The 19,481-nt window shown below is 40.7% G+C and overlaps 1 protein-coding gene across 1 annotated transcript; it reads left to right on the top strand.

Annotated features, from left to right (window-relative positions):
* The first annotated feature begins 828 nt into the window (after nt 1–828).
* Nucleotides 829–19,438, top strand: UGDH (UDP-glucose 6-dehydrogenase). Its single transcript, XM_061379688.1, has 12 exons — nt 829–1,064; nt 1,800–1,968; nt 4,308–4,409; nt 5,736–5,936; nt 6,017–6,214; nt 6,716–6,863; nt 8,052–8,146; nt 9,906–10,036; nt 10,768–10,901; nt 12,035–12,126; nt 12,216–12,326; nt 15,011–19,438. The coding sequence occupies exons 2-12, from the start codon at nt 1,807–1,809 to the stop codon at nt 15,119–15,121; spliced, it is 1,485 nt and encodes a 494-aa protein (XP_061235672.1). The 5' UTR covers nt 829–1,064; nt 1,800–1,806; the 3' UTR covers nt 15,122–19,438.
* Nucleotides 19,439–19,481: the final 43 nt, after the last annotated feature.

Below are 19,481 nucleotides of genomic sequence, written 5' to 3'. Positions count from 1 at the left end.
AGGGCAAAAGAATTCAAGCTCATTCTATTTCCTTACTCTAGCAATGTTTGCTATCTGGACTTTAAACACTGTTTTACTGCTGCCTATCCATGTTTTCTGTTCACTTCTCTTTGCTGAAATGGCTCTACCCTACAGAAGAATGAACACTAAGTTTTGTGTTTCACAGTAAGCACAGCTGAAGGACTAACACTTCCTCTCATGCACATTCTACCATCAGGAGTCATTTCCTCATCAGAAGAGGGGAGCCATTCAGAGCAGCAGTCCCTCACCCCACAGGTAGCACTCAACCTCCCCTGGGAGCCCAGGCCATGCCAGAGCTGCCAGAAGCCACTGGCAGTGCTTCCACTGGGGCCCAGACTTGCTCCCCAACACTGCACCAACCTCATCACCACCAACCACTAGGGACAAGGGCAGCTGGGGACCCTTCCAGTGGCTCTTGGTGGCCTCTCCCAGTAAGAAGCTGCAATAAAAGCCACCTCTCCATCCCTGAGGACACAAAAAAAGCATCAAAGCGAGGGGAACGTGGCATAAAACCCCCAAAATGACATGGGGAAAGCGTGCACCGGGACACGGTCCACCCCGAGGGCGGCGAGTGCCCTAAGAAGCGCATCCCTCCCTCCTTCCCTTCCTCAGGTCTGACGGAAGCCTCCGCCGCACGGCTAGGCCATGGAGACCCCAGTCGGGCCCGGGGGCCCTGCGGCCCATCAGCAGCCCGTGAGGTGGCGGGGCCGGGCCGGGCCTAAGCGACCGGCGGCGGCGCCTGAGGTGTCCCGCGCCTATTCGCCGGCATTGCGGTGGGGCGGGGCGGGGCGGTGCGGTGGTGGCGGTGGGACGGGCGGGCTCCGCGCCAACCTCCTCCGCCCCCGGGAAAAGAGGGGGGCGGGACCGGTCTCGCTCGGCGTCCCCGGGATGAAACAGCTGCCTCGGCCCCGCGGCGGCCCTTTAAATAGCTGCCGCGGCCGCTGTTCCACTCGTAGCGGAACGTTGTCCTGAGCTCGCCGAGCATCCTCACCGCGGTCTCCGGCCCGATTCGCGGTGGCGGGGCAGAACCGCGCCCGCCCACAGTAAGTGTCTGGGCTGCAGCTTCGGTGCCGCCCGCGGGTGCTAGCACTGCCTTCACCGGGGGTACCCGGGGCGGTGGCGGCCTTTCCCGCCAGCGGCCGCCTCCTCCTCAGCGCGGGGCCGGGTTGCGGACGGAGGACTGCTCTGCGGCCGGCAGGTACCTTTCGCTGGGTTCCCGAGATGGAGCCGGCAGGGGTCGGCCCCGGCCCGAGCCGCCTGGGAGGGGAGCGCGGTCGGCTGCTGTCCGCTTCATTCACGAAGGAGGAGGCCGGAGCTGCGGTCTCCGCGCTGGCGGCGCCTCTCCTAGCTGAGGGGCTCCGGGGACGGACCGGGAGGTAGGCCCGGTTCGGGGGTCCGGGCTTGGCGCGGCTCTGCCTGCAACGGGGCTACGCCGGTCCCCCACGCTGCGGCTTCGGCTTATGCCTGGGACTATCGCGGCATCGGCAACTTCCCGGCCCGAGGGGCGGTATTTGTGCTAGCAGGCTTCACAGCGACCGCAGAAAACGCTTCCTCAACGGTTTGTGTGTGCCTGCGTCCCTGGAGCGGGGCAGGCTCTGAAGCCTTCTCGGGTGGGAGAGAGTAACTGCAGCTCATGTCAAGAGATCAGCTGCGAGGAAGTGTTTCTCCCTGTGCCAGCACAATAAAATCGCCAATCATTAATTATCTATTACTTCCTTGATTTTTTTGGCCAGTATTTTCAAATCCTGATTCTCTTTTTTCCCCCCTCTTCTTAACAGAGCAATCATGTTTGACATTAAGAAAATTTGCTGCATTGGGGCTGGCTATGTCGGTGGCCCAACCTGTAGTGTGATTGCACAGATGTGCCCCAATATCAAAGTTACTGTTGTGGATGTCAATGAGGCCAGAATCAATGCCTGGAATTCGGATACACTCCCCATCTATGAGGTAAACTTCTCTCACTGTTCTCCCTTCTTTCATCCAGTGTTGCATTTGCTTCCCTCCTCTCACCACATGGCATTTCCAAATGGCCCACCTCTGAAGCTTTGTAAGTATAGCACAGCAATGTCCTTCAAAAAGATTATTCTGGAGCATTTGCTTATTGCTACTGCTCATTAAATCAGATTTTGAAAATATCTTAATATGTTTGGTGCAGGCAGGTATTTAAGGATTATATATGAAGAGCCTACTAAGGAAAAATATGTATACAGTGAATTGTGCTAAATCACACTGACTTCCAGAACCCAGTTTAGTTATAGCCTTGTTCTCTTACATAGTTACAGATGTTATTTGCTGTGTTGTAGCACTATATGAATGTGTAACGCTGAGTGGTGAGCTTTATTCCTGTTCTGAATACTGCCAAAAGCCAATTGGTGCTGCCGTCTTAACCCTATTATAAGATGGGAACAGTCATGTTCCTGATTCCCTTGTGCCATAAAACCTCCTATCTGGTCCTGGAAGACTAGGCCAGGTAAAGATTACTGTAAGTGTACCACAGTATCATTCCTTCATTACAGAATTACTTCAATCTGAGGATATGTAAAGCATTTAAAATAGATTTTCCTTCTTCAGAACTTATTTTTCCACTCCTTTTCTTTTCACAATTAAGGAATAGGCCTCTTTCTTTTCTTTCCTTTCTTAAATCTTTCATGAGATGCACAAAAGATTTCATTTTATACATTTGAGCTCTTTTCTTTAACAGGAGGGAAAGCTTACCTTCACTTGGCTCCAAAAGACAAGGCGTGTTGCCTTGTACTCAGTTACTTTTTCCCTATAAGAAGTCTTTTGATTCCTGTCTGTGCTGTGACTCTAATGCAGTTTTTCTCTTCAAACAAAACCTATACTGTGACTCTTTAAGAAGATGAATAGGCCTCTTTTGTCATACATATTCAAAAGAAAATGTGTATAATGCTCAGATTAGCAGGTGAGACATCAGTAAAGATCATGAAAGCAAGTACATTATTTTCTATAAATACTTAGACTGAATGAGTTAAGGTGGAGCTAGTCTTGGCATGTTAAAAAAAAAAAAAAAAGGCCAGTAAGAAAAACCCACCTCACAACATCTGCTTCCTGGAATAGTGTCCTTTGCTTACAAAGAATGTACAAAAACTGCCAAGAATTAGTTCAGGCAGTTATAAAATTGAGTCATTGCACAGTGAGGTTTTTGTATTTTTTTTTTTCTTTCCAGTGTTAGAAATTGTCTAATGGACTGCCTTTCTATTTACGTCCCAGTAACACAATGGTTGTTACAACCCATCAAATGTTACTTTTTATTCTGCCTGTGCTGAACTTTATTTTCCTTTTAAGTGGGCTTTTGCTATAAAGTGAGACAGCAAAAATTACTTGCACAAGAAAGCTTCTGCTTTGTTTTCCTCTTTCCAGTGAACCTTTGCCTTTCTGGCGCTCGTTCAGATCTCTCATGTCATGATAAGCTACTCTCAAGGTGGAGATTTGATTGCCATATTACAGTGTATGACTTCATTTTTCAAACAAAACTAAAGGCTTCTTTTATCTATGACAACTATGCCTTCATTAAATAATGTTGTAGACCATTCTAACACAGAGGATTGATATGTACACATGGACTCCTGCTCCTCTTGTCTGAGTGGAGGCCTTAAGAGAAAGGGAATTGTTATAGTATAGTATGTGTCACTGCAAAGAATCTCATCAAATCATACCTGTGATTCTTCCACACTGCAGGTGTGGTGCCATGATAAATTCAGTTTGGTTCAAAGATGTGTGGCTGCCAGAAGGAGTGGTCATTTCCTGTGTGTCTCCACTGCCTTTCTTTCAGTGGATCTGGGCTTGCTAATTTGGTGGTAGGCCTCTGGGTTTTTCATTAAATCAGTTTTAGATCTGATGTTGGGGAGATCATGGAATGTGTAGCTGAGAGAAAAGGAGAGTTGGAACCACCAATTTTCTTTGCAGCCTAAGGAATATTGTAAGACTTTTTGAGTTTAAACGTTAATCTACAGGTATTTCTTTATTTGCTGCTCATGCTAATAGAATTGAGCATGGGAATAACTGAAGTCTAAAATCCAGTTGTGCAAGTAAAAACTCAGTGTGATTGAAAGCTTTTCAAGACAGTGTTTTGAGTATTTTGAATAAGAAAGGGTTTTATTTATTTCACTATGCAAATCTACAGAAACTTTACTTCACACCTGGCAGGCTGAAAACTTGCCATACTGGGGGGAAGTAAAAAGTCCTTCTGTACCTGAAATGTCAGTTTGGGCATGTGGTTTACTGTTCTTCTAACTGCATTAATCTTGACTGCCTTATTTTTCCAGCCAGGGTTAAAAGAAGTGGTGGAATCCTGTCGAGGAAGAAACCTCTTCTTTTCCACCAGTATTGATGATGCCATTAGAGAAGCTGATCTTGTATTTATTTCTGTAAGTTGAGGGGGAGAAGGTGGTTGTGTGTGGTGTGTTTGTTTGTTTTTTGTTTTGTTTTTCTCTTATCAAATCATTGTTTCTCTTACATTAGGAAGAGGCCTTTGTTTTGTCATATAGATTCAGTTAGAAATGTATTGTGTCACAGTTTTTTATTTGTCTTTTTTGGGTACTGTGGGAAAAGTGCTAAGTAAGCTTATTTTCTTTTTGAGTTTCTTATAGCCAGTAGACCGTTTGACAAAGAAACAGGCTCTAAATCAAAATGAAAATGTTGATAACTAGTTTGGTTAGATGTCTGGGGTCTTAGGGTAGAATATAGTGTGTATCTGTCATTGCAGCGTACTACTGAAATCTATGGGACTTTAGTAATGATATGGTTCCTAGATAGGAATGCAAAGTCATCCTGATTATTTGGTTACAAAGATAACTTATTTCTAGAAGCTTTTAAAAAAAAAGAAGGGGGGAGGCCGGCTTTCATATTTTCTAGCTTTAATATTTCCAAGCTGTTGATACCACTTAGAGGATCCAGTAAAACATAAATAATGTGATGTTTTGTAATCTAGACAGCTGTTCCTAATGCAGAATGCAAAAGGACTGCTTGCTATTCATCGTGGTAGGCCACAGTTCATTTTTTTTTTTTGTTACTTCAGTCATCTTTTCTTGAGAGCTCCTCTTTGTTAGGGCACCTCAGTACAGAGCTCTTTCTGATAGTAATTTTCTCCATTCATTAAGTCTAAAATGAATGCTACTTTTCTGGAGGATTGCCACTAATACAGCCCATATACTGCCACCTGTCCTTGGCTTAAAACATGCTGTTGTTTTGCATGTTGTTGCCACTTCTTTCAGTTTATAATAAAAAGGACCCTCTGTCTTATTTTAAGTGATGTGTTTTCCCTCATGTTGCCTTTTCGGTTTACCTCAGTATAGCAGTTTTTAGCAGCTCTACACTTAGTTTAAATCCACTTAGCAATGAAACCTATAACTACTTCACTAGCTGCAAGACTGTGTATCATACTCCTAACATGTGACAGGAAACAAAAGGTGTATGGAACTAATCATGAAAAAATTACTGGTGTTTCTAGAATAAGTTTCACTGAAGCCTATGAAGCTTCTATGAATTGCTCTTGTTTAAACTCTATTTGAATAGAGGCAAATGAGCTTGCTTTACATGACAAAATGGGTGATGGAGAAAGCCAATGGCTGTTCATCTGGAAAAAGATTATGGGCTAGAAGCAAGCTGGACTCTGGGAAGGAAAATGTCTGTCTCATTTTAACTATTGCACCTATTGTGTAAAATTTCTTCCCCCTCCATGTATTTGTAACTAGGTCAACACTCCAACAAAGACCTATGGGATGGGAAAAGGCCGAGCAGCTGATCTGAAATACATTGAAGCTTGTGCTAGACGAATTGTACAAAATTCAAATGGCTATAAAATTGTCACTGAGAAAAGCACAGTTCCAGTACGTGCTGCGGAGAGCATTCGTAGAATATTTGATGCTAATACTAAGCCTAACTTAGATTTGCAGGTAAGCGTAATCTTTGAGTTGTATATTTAAAGGCTGGTTGTTGCTTTTGGCTGTTACCTGTTGTTCTTTCTGTGCTCTAGGTGCTGTCTAACCCAGAGTTCCTTGCAGAAGGAACAGCCATCAAGGACCTGAAGAACCCAGATAGAGTGCTTATTGGTGGGGATGATTCTCCAGAGGGACAGAAAGCTGTCCGTGCTCTTTGTGCTGTTTATGAGCACTGGGTGCCCAAAGAAAAAATCCTCACAACCAATACGTGGTCATCAGAACTTTCTAAACTGGTTAGTGTTACTCACCACTGCTGTCTGCAATGAGCAATGGGTGTAAGCGAGACAAAGAAGACTCAGAGTGAGACTTAAAAGTTCACTGATGCTGAGTGATGCAGCTAGGAAAGACATAGTTGGGAGGACCCAGTATGTATGTCAAAGGATACTCATCTTTTCCAGTTACTTCAGCTGAGCTAACAGATGATATAAACTCTCCCTGAAATCCTTTTCTCACTTTTATTGCTGTGTTATTTATTACTAAGAGTAAACTTTCAGTGCTCCGGAAACAGGTTACTATCACAAAAACAGTTTGAACTCTGCAAGTTAAAAACTACATTATTTTGCTTGGGTGCCATTAACTTGCATTTATGTATCAAAGTACTTATGTTACCATTTTTGTATCTCAGCAGAGTTACAGAGTTAAAGTAATCCTTCCAGTAGTAACTGACTTAGGTCTGTGGGCATCTTGATTTCTGGAAAAATGTAAGTTCTTCTCATTATGTGTTTTATCTACAGGCAGCTAATGCTTTCCTTGCCCAAAGAATCAGCAGCATTAACTCAATCAGTGCTCTGTGTGAAGCAACAGGTGCAGATGTTGAAGAAGTAGCAAGAGCTATTGGAACAGACCAAAGAATTGGAAATAAGTTTCTCAAAGCCAGTGTTGGTAAATGAAAAATCTGGGGTTTGGGTTTTTTTTTCCTTCTGGACTTCTGTTTAATAGTGCAATAAGTCTACTAGAAGTGTTTTGAAGTAAGTGATTTGATACTCTAAATTTAATCTTCTACAGCATGAGAGTATGAAACTGTTGCTGCAGAGTACTAGCATAAATCAGGTTTTTTTGGTAGTATGTCTAGGACTGAGGTTGCTCTAGAAGATGGCAGTCTGAAAGCTGAGAGTTCAGAGTGTATAGATTATCCTGCAGGAGACTCTGGAAAGAAAAGCCACAACTTTATTTTTCTGAAGCATCACTGATGATAGTGCTCTCCAGAATGTCTTCCTGATTGTAACTGCTGCAGTCTTGTTCAGGAGTTGATGCCAGTGGCCTGAGGAAGGGGGTGCCTCTAGGTCAGAGTGTGTGATGGCAACTTCTAATTTGTAGAATGAATTCAGTTGCTCAAATATACTAGAGAGTAAGATGTGATAAAGTTGTGATACATCAAACTTCCAAACTTATAAGACTAAAGCATATCTATATGGCTACAGTCTACATGTTAAAAAGAATGTATGACTTTAACCTTATTAAATATAACCTCTCATAGAGCCTATGCAAGAGTGAAAAGCAGATAGCAAAAGCATTACCAAAATTCCTATTAGGTTATTATAATTTCTTGTACAACATGTTGCATCTGGGACTCTGCTGAGCAAAGTTAGGGGTCAAAGATCCCACTGTTAATTGTCTCAGTTCTCCCCTGGCTATGGTGATCTTTGGTTCTTGGCAGTGATTAGCTATCCATTTGGTGATGAGGGAGGAAAGAACTCTGATTAACATACTTGTTCTGAATGTTAATCTAAATCTCTAAGTGGAGAGAGAGCAAAAACTTAGGAGCTTGTCTACCCACTTGTAGTAACAAAAAACCTAGGGGCTACCATGTTTCCATGAGACTGGGTTAAAACTTCCATTGACCTCAGTGTGACCTGAAGCAGATTTTAAGCCTTCTGTAACTGACTACATAAGTATGTCTGGGAGCTGGCTTTTTGAGAGATTCGTAAGTTTTCATTTGCTAGAAGCAAAATACTTGGGGAAAATAACATAATGGTGACTAGGTCTCATTGCAAAAAAAATTACTTGATTCCAGTGGTTGGTTTACAGTAGTACCTTAATCACTTGTCAAATAACCATTTTCTCTTTCAGGGTTTGGAGGTAGCTGTTTTCAGAAGGATGTCTTGAATTTAGTGTACCTCTGTGAGGCACTGAACTTACCTGAAGTAGCTCGCTACTGGCAACAGGTACAAGTTCTTCACCAGTTTTTTGAGGGAGTTGTATTTCTTAAGCTTTCAGGTATCAGGCATTGAGCTTTTGAGCATTGTTCGCATGTAATCTGTGTTTCAGGTTTAAGGAATAGATATTGATCATCTCTACATTTTAGGGCCCTCAGCCTAACACTGGCGTTTGACACTTGTTTGTGCTTAGGGTTGTTTGTTTTCTTTTTTTTTTTTTTTTAATGAATTAAATTGTCTGGATCAAATGGATTGGGAAGTTGTCTAGAAGTAGCAGTGGAAAATGTGAACTACAAGTATGTCTGGAGTTCAGTATTCCTCTTGTGCTTGGTTATCTCCATCTACTTTGAATTCAAAGCTTCTCTTTTTCTCAGGGTCTACTTCTACAATGCCTTTTCTGAAACAACTTGGCAGTATTTTATAAATCAACATGGTTGTTGCTGCTCCCTGGTTAATGTTAAGAATGGTTGGGAAGATGGGGATGGCCTCAGGCCTAGCACCAATGCAGCAATTCCAGGATGACCAGCCTGTACTATCAAGTGCTTCCCTACTAACTGGTGAAAGAACCTCACCCCTCTCCCCAGTACTGACTGACGAGGCAGCTTTGACATCTGTGGCATGGTCAAAAGAACAGCTTTGGTTTATTTTCCTGATTTAGGATATGGTGATTAAGGCATTAAGGCTGCCTAGCAGATGCCCCCAAAATACCCAGCACATGATTTGCCTACCTTATTAGCAGCTTTCCTTTTTTTTTTTCTTTTTTTTTAATATTCCTTTTGGTTAGCCTTTCCCCCCCTACCTTTTCTCCATCCCAGTCTGGTGTCAAATAGATAACCTGCCAATACTAATTGCTACTTCATCTTTGGTCAGTTGTGCCACATCCATGCTTAAATCTAGTATTTCTTATACTATTACCTGGGTCATCATGGCCATGTGGTACTGTTGAAGCGGTTACTTAAGCTCTATTGGCTTTGCATAGTTCTATTCTTCAGAAGGTCTTTAATACTCCCTTCCAATTGTCTGAAGCTTGGCTTGATCTCACTCATAATTTCCCTTAGCTGCTTGTAGAATTCTGCCGAGTTCTATCTGTGACTTGTCAGCTTCTTGCATTATCTGTGATGTAGAAAGCCACTGCCCATCCTGTTCAGATACTTTGACCTCCAGCCAGGGGCTAGTCAGCAGTTTAGTTACTTGCTTGCAACAATTAATTCTTACATGAATTGCTTGGAACAAGAAAGACATGTTGTTTTATGCTCTCTGCCTCTAAAGAGGTGCAGATTGACATATTAAAAACATACCTCATTAAGACATCTAGTCTATGGGGGAGAGGCTTGCAATCCCATCAGGAAAGAGGCTAAAAACGTTTTCACAGTCACTGTGTGTGACACATAAGGAAGTGTATGTCTTGCAATGGGATATCTATGTGACACCAAGTACTTTTAACAGTGTAATTGCTTTCCATGATTCTGCCTAGAATACAATAATGTATAGATTTAAAAACCAAGCAATCTGAAAATATTCTAGCCTTTGCACTACATTGTGCACACATACTATCATGCATTAGCATATACAGTCACTGATTAAAATAGGATTTGATAAATTAACTGTAGATTTATCTTTAGATTACTTATGACACTGAGTAAATACTTAGCTTTCTCTTTTAAGCCTGTATTAAACTTGTGTAGGTAGCTTGGCTTGACTGTAAATAGAATCTGTTTATAGTTTGAAATTGCTTCCTTCTATACTATCATATTTGATGTAATTTCAGGTAATAGACATGAATGACTATCAGAGAAGAAGATTTGCTTCCCGCATTATTGACAGCTTGTTCAATACTGTGGCTGATAAGAAGATAGCTATTTTAGGGTTTGCATTCAAAAAGGATACTGGGGACACAAGGTAAGAAAGCAAATTCTGTTCATTAATGTGGTTTCCCTCAACTTGTCACCAGCTACACAGTTAAACCCCCCAGCTGAGTTGCATTAATAAAACCAGATCAGATATGGGACCCTTAAACTGTTGTGACTGAGTTGATTTGTAACAAGTATTAGTCTTTCTCAGCTGGGTGAGACAGTTGATTCTTGACCTCTACAGCATGCTTGAATGGCTCAGAATCTAGAGCAGTTAACTCTAGTCCTTATTAACCTGTGTAAGCAAAGATAGATTTTTTTTTTTTTCTAACAGAGCCCTTCCATTGTCCACAGAAAAGAATGCAAATGTTTTTGCAAGTGATTCTAAATTACTATATGAAGCCAAAGTTTCAGCTTTGTTTCCCAAAGGTGGTTACTTCTATTTTCCTGCAAAGCTCAAACCTGATACAACTGTCCAACTGCAGTTTGTGGGGAATGCTTATAAGCTTGAAGCCTTGTTAATTATGGTCAAAAGGTGTCCTGAGGCTTAGTATCTCTCTGTCATGATTCAGCAAGATAGATGTAAACTTGTTTTTTGTATTACTCTCCTTGATGTCCCTCAAGACATCATGTTTACTGCTGGTATGGATTACCACTATGATTTTTAATATAAAACTGGTCTAAAAGCTCTGGCATTGCATAATATATCATGATACTTGAAGACTTTAATTGCTTACAACATGCCACCTGGTTCTTTAACTGATTGATTCACTTCCCTAGGGAATCATCCAGTATCTATATTAGCAAGTATTTAATGGATGAAGGAGCAAAGCTCCATATCTATGATCCTAAAGTACCTAAGGAACAAATAATCTTGGATCTGTCACATCTGGGTGTCTCAGAAGATAACCAAGGTAAGAATGCTCATGTAAAGCTTATTTTCTTCCTTCCCTTCCCACCCTACTCTCAAAACACACAAGTCGGTTTAAATACTGTAAATTTATTTTCAGATTTTCACCATGACAATGGTGTGCTGTTGGTTACACTTCTTAAAGATTGCTATAGGCCAGAGGATTACTGTAACTCTTCCTCCTTTCCCCATAGCTTCTATAGCTAAATACAGATTATGTGCTATGGTGTTTTTTTTTCTCTTGATAGCCACTTGAACACATGCAAAGAATTTTCTTTGCCTAATTAAAAGGAAGAGAGAGAATGTCCATAAGTAGAAGAGAATAATGTTGTTCTGTCAGCTCCTTTTGTCTCCTGAGTTCTACCTGCTACTGCTGTCCTCGGTTCAGCAGTAGCAGTCAATTGCTGTAGTTCTTGCTTGCATATATAAAGTATACATAAAGAAATAATTCTGGAATTCACTGTAGAGCATTCTTCCCCTGTATTGCTTCCAAATTTGTTTCCTTAAATTCAAGAAGACTTTAAAGTAATCCTCTATAACTAGAAATTTCTTGGAGAGACATAGGGGGTATTTGAGATTTTTGTTCCATTTTAATATTGGAGGGGGGAGAATGGAGATGATGAATAGGAGAGAAGGATGGATCAGATGTGAAGAGAATGGTGGAAAATGAGCTGTGATGGAGTGAAGGGTGGTTTTTTTTTGACATGCCTTTGAGTTAGAGGGGGAGCTGCTGAGGCAGTCAGGATGAAGGCAGCTGCTAGTGAGCCAGTGTATCTTTTGTAGTGTGAATGGAGTTAAATACAAGCTGTGATGTGCTGCTTTGTAGAGGCAGTGACCTTTGTTGGTATATGAACGCTCCATAGTGACTTTTAATTCTAGAGATGCTCTTGACCGTTTAAGTCAAATTTGAATGCTTAACTTCAAACACTTAAGTGCTCTGACTGTTCAGATGCTGGGTACAAGCTGCTTTCACTCAAGTGAAATCAAAGTGATAAAGATCTTGCTAGTAAACATCTCTAGGTAAGTGGCTTGAAACTTGGGGTTTGTGTAGGGCAAGGAAGACTTATTTGCCAGTAGTGCAGCAGATTGATGGTAAGTGTGTGCAGAACAGAACTTTTATTTTTCCTTCTTTTACAGTGTCTCGGTTGGTCACTATCAGTAAAGACCCCTATGAAGCCTGTGATGGAGCTCATGCCCTTGTGATTTGCACTGAATGGGACATGTTTAAGGTAAATCTTATCTTCAATTTAAACTAAAGAAAAAAAGAGGGAGTGTTATGCTACTGCTTTACTCTACCTGCTTTAATTGCCTTTTACAGGAGTTGGATTATGAACGTATTCATAAGAAGATGCTGAAGCCTGCATTTATCTTTGATGGTAGGAGACTTCTAGATGATCTTCACAATGAGCTACAAGTCATTGGCTTCCAGGTAACCAGCTGCGTGATGCTGCTTACGTTTCTTTCTGTCTGCTTTCTTCCTTCTTTTCTCTCCTTCTGCAGTAACTGAGTATCAACTGAAAAAATCCTCTTCATGTGAGGATTTAGATCTAAACCTATTTATCTGTACTTCAGTCTCCCCATTAGCACTGTCTTCCTCCATTACCTTACTGTTTTCATAGATTACTGTGTTAAAATCCAAGCTGCATCAGACTAGGATACTTATTCAGTAGTATAAGCATGCCTTAGAATCATAGAATCTGGATTTTTAGGTTGGAGAAGACCATTAAGATTGAGTTGAACCAACATCTGAATGCTGTTCTGCCCTTTGGACTGTGGAAATCATGCAGATTGAGATAGATGTAAAAACCTTTTAAATCTCTTTCTTAAATTCATTCTAGATAACCAACAGGATAATTGCCTCCAAAACTAACCCCTTCACTCTTTCCTCAAGTCCTGCAGTCTTTGCTGCTACCACCCATCAGAAGGGCTGAGCTTAGCATTTGCTGTTATAACTAACCTGTGCCACACCCTGTACCTGGAAACTTATTTGAACATCACCAAATGAAAAAGGCAACATCTAAAACTGACAGTAACAGGATAGCAGAACATGCTTCCTTCAGAAGTAAATGGAAGCTGTAAGCACCTTTTCGTTCTACACGAAAGACATAAAGCAGGTTTACCTACAGCTACAAGGTGTAGTGCAGGTAACCTGTTTACCAGCCAGTGAGATCCTCCACTTGGACAGATTATTAAAAGAAGCTTTGGACTTTCCCTGAGGTCTGCACAAGGTTGGCTGCCACTGGAGTTGAAAGTCTCGTACGTGAAGATGCTTCAGCATTTCACTGACTTATCTTCAGATGTGTTACATGGGAAGCTAGAGAGGACTGATTAATGTCAGCCAGAATATCAAAGCAATGGTCTGTGTTTACACCCAGAGAGGGCCCAAAGGTTCTTAACTAAGCATTTTGCTAAGGTGATAGCAAATTATATATCAAATTATAACCCATGTGCTGTTTTTCTGTGGAGCTTCTGTGGGTCTGTGTCTTTAAAGACTTCTCAAATCAGAAGCTCTGTTTCATAGCTCTTGGGTAACTTTTCTTTGAAATTCTAGTTGAATTTTTAACCAATTTGTGAGTTTGCTTTCCAGAATCCAGTTTGTCATCCAGGTTTATTATCTGGAGTTTTCATCCAGAACGTCATTATGAAGACATTCAACAATTGACCTATATTTTCTGTGTGAAATAATGATTTTGTCTTAAAAGGGCAGCCCCAAAATCTAATTTCCTAGGTCCCAAGTCTTTTTAACTGCTCTTATTTAAAAACTATTGTATAGACAGCCTGATGCCAATAGCAATTCCATTACATACACTCCAAATTTATGAATTTGAGCTGTTATGTTGTGGGGTTTCTTTTATTTAACCTAGAGTTTAAAAAACTTTAAACACACCTACCATTTCAATTATAACCTGTTTCCACAGTGAAGCTCAGTTTAAGGAATATGAATGTGAAGCTCTGTAATTACAGGTGAAGTAATTTCTGGTTTGGGAAAATCTGCTCAGGTTTCAAGTAGAGAACGAAGGGTGAGCCTTGATTGCAGGGCTTGAAGCACTTCTAGCATAGACAGAATTTGACTAATACTAAAATCACCAAATCTATGAATAACCTGATAGAAGCATCTCACCTAGACACAATTGGAACAAAATCTATAAGCCTGATCGGATGTGTTGTTTTATTCTGTATACTCCTGAGTATTGTGATTACTTGCATAATGGCTATAGGATTCTTTATTGATGTTTTTTCTTCTGCTTAAACTACTCGCTTATTTACACTGTTCATGAACAGGCTTGTATAAACTGATTTAACCAGCCAATTAAAGCTGTTATGGGCAAATACAGTACTTAGACCTCACATGAGTGTTTGAACAACTCTTTTCTAGAGGTAACTCACATGACTCTCTAAAATATATTCATCAAAATTCTGTCAAACTTAAAATAGCTCAAGTATTTTTGTCTTTTGGTGTTTTGCATCTGACCTGTGCTCCTTAAGAGGAAAGCCACAGCTCTCCTTGCTTGCTGGGTGTCTGAACTGTTTTGTTACTTGGTGTTTTATCCTCCACAAGCTCTGTCCATGGTGATTTACATTAGTCTGATCTAGAAATTAGGGGAACCTGTCTCGCTCTTTGAATATTGCAGCACCTCGCTTGTGTGTGTTGGCTTTGTTACATGCTTTCTTTTGTACAGAGTTGACTGCCTTTAGCCTTTTAGAGTTTTGTTATTTCAAACACAACCCACTACATTAAGGGGGAGTTGGGAATCTTCTATCTGAATTTACTGGATATAATTTTTTAGACAAAGGAGGCTGAACCCACTTTCTGTGAACACTCGGAAGGATTTTATGATTTCTGTTCTGATAGTCCTATGGACAATGAGGCACATGAATTTTCAAATTAGCAAGATGCAGCTTTAAATAGGCAAAGCAGGCACCTGTGGAAGGCTGTGTTTAACAAAAACCTTTTTGCAACTTCAATCCCATAAAAAACTGTTCCTGGCCAGACTATGCTTTGTGGCTTGTATTATTCTAGCATCATGGTCCTGAATGTGATTTATAGTTTTTCCTCATAGGACAACATGCTCAGCTTAGCTTGCTACTTATGAAATGTGTTTTCTCTTTCAGATTGAAACAATCGGGAAGAAGGTGTCAGCCAAAAGAATTCCTTTTGCATCTTCATGTGAAATTCCTAAATTCAGCCTGCAGGACCCACCTGTCAAAAAGCCGAGAGTATAATGTTTGATAGGTGCTGAAGGAATTCTGTGGACCTTCTTAGTGATAATAACTGTAAGCCTGTGCTTTTTTTAAGGAAAGATATTTTCATAAATGAAACCAATTTTACACTAGAAATGGTACCTGATACATGTGAATTCAGTCTAATTTCAAATCTCTATTTTTATAGCTTTTTTTCTTTTTGTTACTGAAGGATGGTACAGATCAGTTTTTAATAACGAATCATCTTTTAAATGGAAAAGTTACTTTCAAACTGCACATTTCTGCTTCCTGGAAGTGTTACTAAACTGCATTTTGAATGTTTCAAATTATATGAAAACAAAAGAAACAGTATCTTTTTACTTCAGTCTGGTTATAGAGAGTGATCAGGTAATTCTTTACCCAGTTAAATGCTTGCTCTTAACTGGCATTGAAGTAAAAAGATAAGTTCTAAATGAATTTGGCAGGATCTGGGTTGAGCCCTAAAATAGAGCTGACTGCAACAATAATACCCCATGCAGGTTGGGATCAGTTGGCACTGATGCAGTATAAGCAGTGTCTGTTGGGAGACCATGTAGTTCCACAGGTGTCTATCATGTAACTAATGGCAGTGGACTGGCAGCTAGAAGCTGATCCACTGGCAGATTTTCACTTTTGATTCTCTAGTTGTCTTGCATACATTCCATGTGCAGCTACATAAGTTATTGATGTAATCAAATTCCTGGGGCAAGTCTTTCCAATACAGCCCCTCTTCAGTAGAGGAGCATTCTGCTTGTTCAAACATTCAGTTTAAGCAGAACTACCTAATTTGGTGTCAGTCCAAGCAGAAGGCAAATACTGGCTTTGAAGCTACCTGATGGCTCTTTTTTGTTCCTTTCTGCTTACATACTTCATCTGAAAGCAGCTTTCTTAATGAACCCGCAAAAATTATTTCCAGCTGTTAAATTATGAAAAACAAAAATTCAGCCCCATAATTAGTCAGCTTGCTACCTCATTTAATTAGCAGGAATGAATACTTCCTATCTTATCTTGATTTGGGGTTTTTTTGCCTTATTACTTTATTTCTACTTGTTTTTCTTATTCTCAATTGGCCAGTGAGATTAAAATCCTTGAGATGACAGAGTTTGCATTTGGCTTGTTGCATGGGGTTGTGAAATGGAGGGAAGGATGGAGGAGGGTGACCATGAACAGGTTTCAGACTAGAAAGCATAGATGTCTTAGCTGAATAATCATAGTGTTGAGATATTGGAGAATTATCCTTTAGCTAGTCATGTAATACCTTCTGAATTTATTCAACAGATGTGCCTTCAGTTATGCTGTATCAATGGTTAAACAGAGCACAAGACCGGTGTCGTCTTTGTAATGAGTGCTATTAAACTATTTACCCACAGAAATGTAGTTACAATTTAAGCTTTAGGACAGATACTTGAAGATTTAAGGAGCCTGTATTATCTACTGAAATTGTTATATGAAACAGTGCTATCTGACTGAAATAGCTCTATCTTTGAACCAGGTGCTTTCAGATTCTGCATGTTAATGGCTTCCACATAGGGACTTACTATGCAGTGATCACTCAGCACTTTGGGCAAATATGCCTCAGGCTTTTTGTCCCATCCTTCTGTGAGGAGCACAACAGAAGCCACTCAAAGTGAGTGGGAATTGCGGGGGCTTAAAATTAAACTGTCATCTTTCATCATTCATCTCTTCCTGATTCATAAGCTGCTTTCATACAACACCTGCAGAGCAGGGACAACAGTTGTAGTATTTGTAAGCATTGCAGTCCAACTGGTAGATCACCCTGTCCTTGCAGGTGGGCATCCTCCTGAACTACCTCTGCCCCTGCAGCACCTGAGAGGGGAGGCTGGTCACCTATCTTTGGGGTACTGACAAGTTGTGCACAAAGGATCTCTTCTCCCAAATTGTGTTCAGGGTAGTACAGCACTGCTTCAGGGCTCATCTTAAGAGGGAGGGTGAGTAGAGGCTCCAGAAAACGGATGTATTTCAGAAATGCACACAGCTGCAATAGTGGTGCCTCTGAATGGGAGCTGTCCTCATGGGTTTGAAGTAGATGGATGAACTGCTAAGCTCTTGTTTGAAACGTTGCTCCTATTAGGAATGTGCAGGACTGGTCAGTTTTCTTGAGGCATCAGGAGATGGAGGACCTAGGTGCTATACTCCTATTCCTGCCCTGTTTCTCCTGCAAACTTGGTCAAAGCCCAGATAGTAACTTGTGGTTTAAGTTATAAAGACTCGCCAAGTTCATTCTAGTGGGATCACTCTAACTCTCTTAGGAAAGGGGGAGCAGCAGATCCTTTCTGAAGGGCAACAAGGGGTAAAACTGGTACTGGCACTTCCCTTACCTTCTCAGAGTCAGCTTATTTAGTTTCTTGGTGACTGCATTCTTTCAGTTCACCACTGGGATTGTGGAATGAATCCAGTCTGAACAGTTGAACAGTAGAGCATGCCTCTGGGATACAGCAATACTTACCTTGCATATGTAAGAGAACTTTACCACAGGCCGAAAGAGTGAGCTCCAGAAGCTTTTGCAGCACTATGAATCATAAGCCATCCTCTTCAGGGTACAGTTGCCAGGGAAATAATTGGAGGTGACTTGTATGCCTGCTTTGAAGGCTTGAGTAGTGCACATAAAGATGGGGTTTAATGCTATTGAGCCTTTGTCCATAGGATCTTACAGCAGGTAATTCTTGATGAGAATTGTGTAATGGGCTCCTGTGTTCTGAAATTATTTTTATGGGGTTCTTAATAAAATGCAATCCCACAGCAGCACTGATAATTTTGCATTGTAAAAATGGGAATACAAAGCAAATCCAGCTTTAATACAAGCGTATAAATAGTATGATAGAGAATGTGTTAATTAAGTCGTACCAAAGTCTTGCCAAATAGACTAATGGTAAATGCCAGGCAAGATGTACTGTTTTACTTGTGTGTCTGTGAAAGTAAAACTAGTTTGGGGCCAGGCACATGTTGCCAAGAATATTGCACGTGAATAGAAGACACGCTTTTTTGACCAAGACCAGTTAGTATAGGAGTGGTCAGTGGTGAGATTTTGTACTGGTCAACAAGTTCACACTTCTGTCAGCTGAACTTCTTGTAGTGCTACAGTCTTGCCCAACAGGTAAAGTTTAAAATGAACTGTAAAATAATGCAGGGAAATGAAATAGATTATCTGGCTGATTTAGGAATACTGGAGTTGGTTCTCATTACTTTTTCCATTATAAGCTAAGAATTTCCATTACAAACTGAATTTCCATTACAAGCTGCACATCTGCAGTAGGTTGTCACATGTAGTAAGGTGTAAGTACTTGACATCCTTTTAAATGAAGGGGACACCAATGTTACTGATGAAGCAGGAAAAAAATTAAAAACTATTCTTAAATGAACCCTGGCTTTGTTGATTTGACCTGAAGACTTGAAGCCACTGGAAGATGCAGTTCTTTAGTTGCATAACATTTAAATAAGCTTCATATGGTGTAGTAGACTGATGCAGTGATGCTAAAAAAGGCTGTTCCTTCTTTTAGTGTCTGTGTCAAATTGCAATTGTATTCCCAGAACTCAATTTGATGTTTTTCTGATTGCAAGGAAGATTAATGTTTCTTAAAATATTTTATGGCTGCTTTGTTAAACAAACTGACAGAATGATGTGATTGACATTTTCTTTTCGTACGTCACTAAACATGAAACTTAATCGGAAACAAAAATGAGATAGTCATGGAACCTGTGCTGAATTTATAACCAGGAGTTCTGTGAGACCTTAGTGCTTTAACATGGAGTTACAGAAAAACTGAAGGGGTAATAGCAAAGGAAGATGGTTGTAAAAGCAGGCTTTCTTAACTAGAAGAACTTGAGGGCTCGTCCTCAAATGCTCTTTTAAACAAAGCACCCCTCTAGTTTATGAAGTCAAAATGCGGCTGCTTTCCTTAGAAACCACAGCAAAACATGCAGTTAGAAAAATAGCTTATGTAGCTTCTGAAACTTGGTACCAATTGGCAGTTGTGTAAAAGCCTAAGATCATCTTCTGAACCACCCAGCAGCAATGTGTAAGATAATTCTAACATGAAGTAACACTGGACTGTGTTTCCAGAAGCACTGTTTCTCTACTAAAGGAATCATGGATAATTCCTGTGTTATGTTTGATAATAGCTGTATGGCTCAGAACTCCTTTTTCTCCTTTTTTTTTTCCCTTGTATTTCTGGTGTTGATATGCTGAAAGAGCAGTAACTTGGCAAAAGCTACACTAATACTCTGTTAAGTCTGTTCTGTAAGCAAGCCAAAACAAGCATTTATAGTAGGACCTGTAATAAAGGCTGGCAGATGTTAAAACGTGGGTATCCTGGGATTATTGTTGCACCCCTCCCTCCTTGCT

The sequence above is a fragment of the Neopsephotus bourkii genome, unplaced genomic scaffold, assembly GCF_033783945.1.
Source record: "Neopsephotus bourkii isolate Nb327-2 ecotype Australia unplaced genomic scaffold, CSIRO-AGI_Nbou_v1 NB_1780, whole genome shotgun sequence".
Lineage (NCBI taxonomy): Eukaryota > Metazoa > Chordata > Aves > Psittaciformes > Psittacidae > Neopsephotus > Neopsephotus bourkii.
Note: the sequence above shows the minus strand (reverse complement) of the source record. Positions and strands in the feature narration are given on the sequence as shown.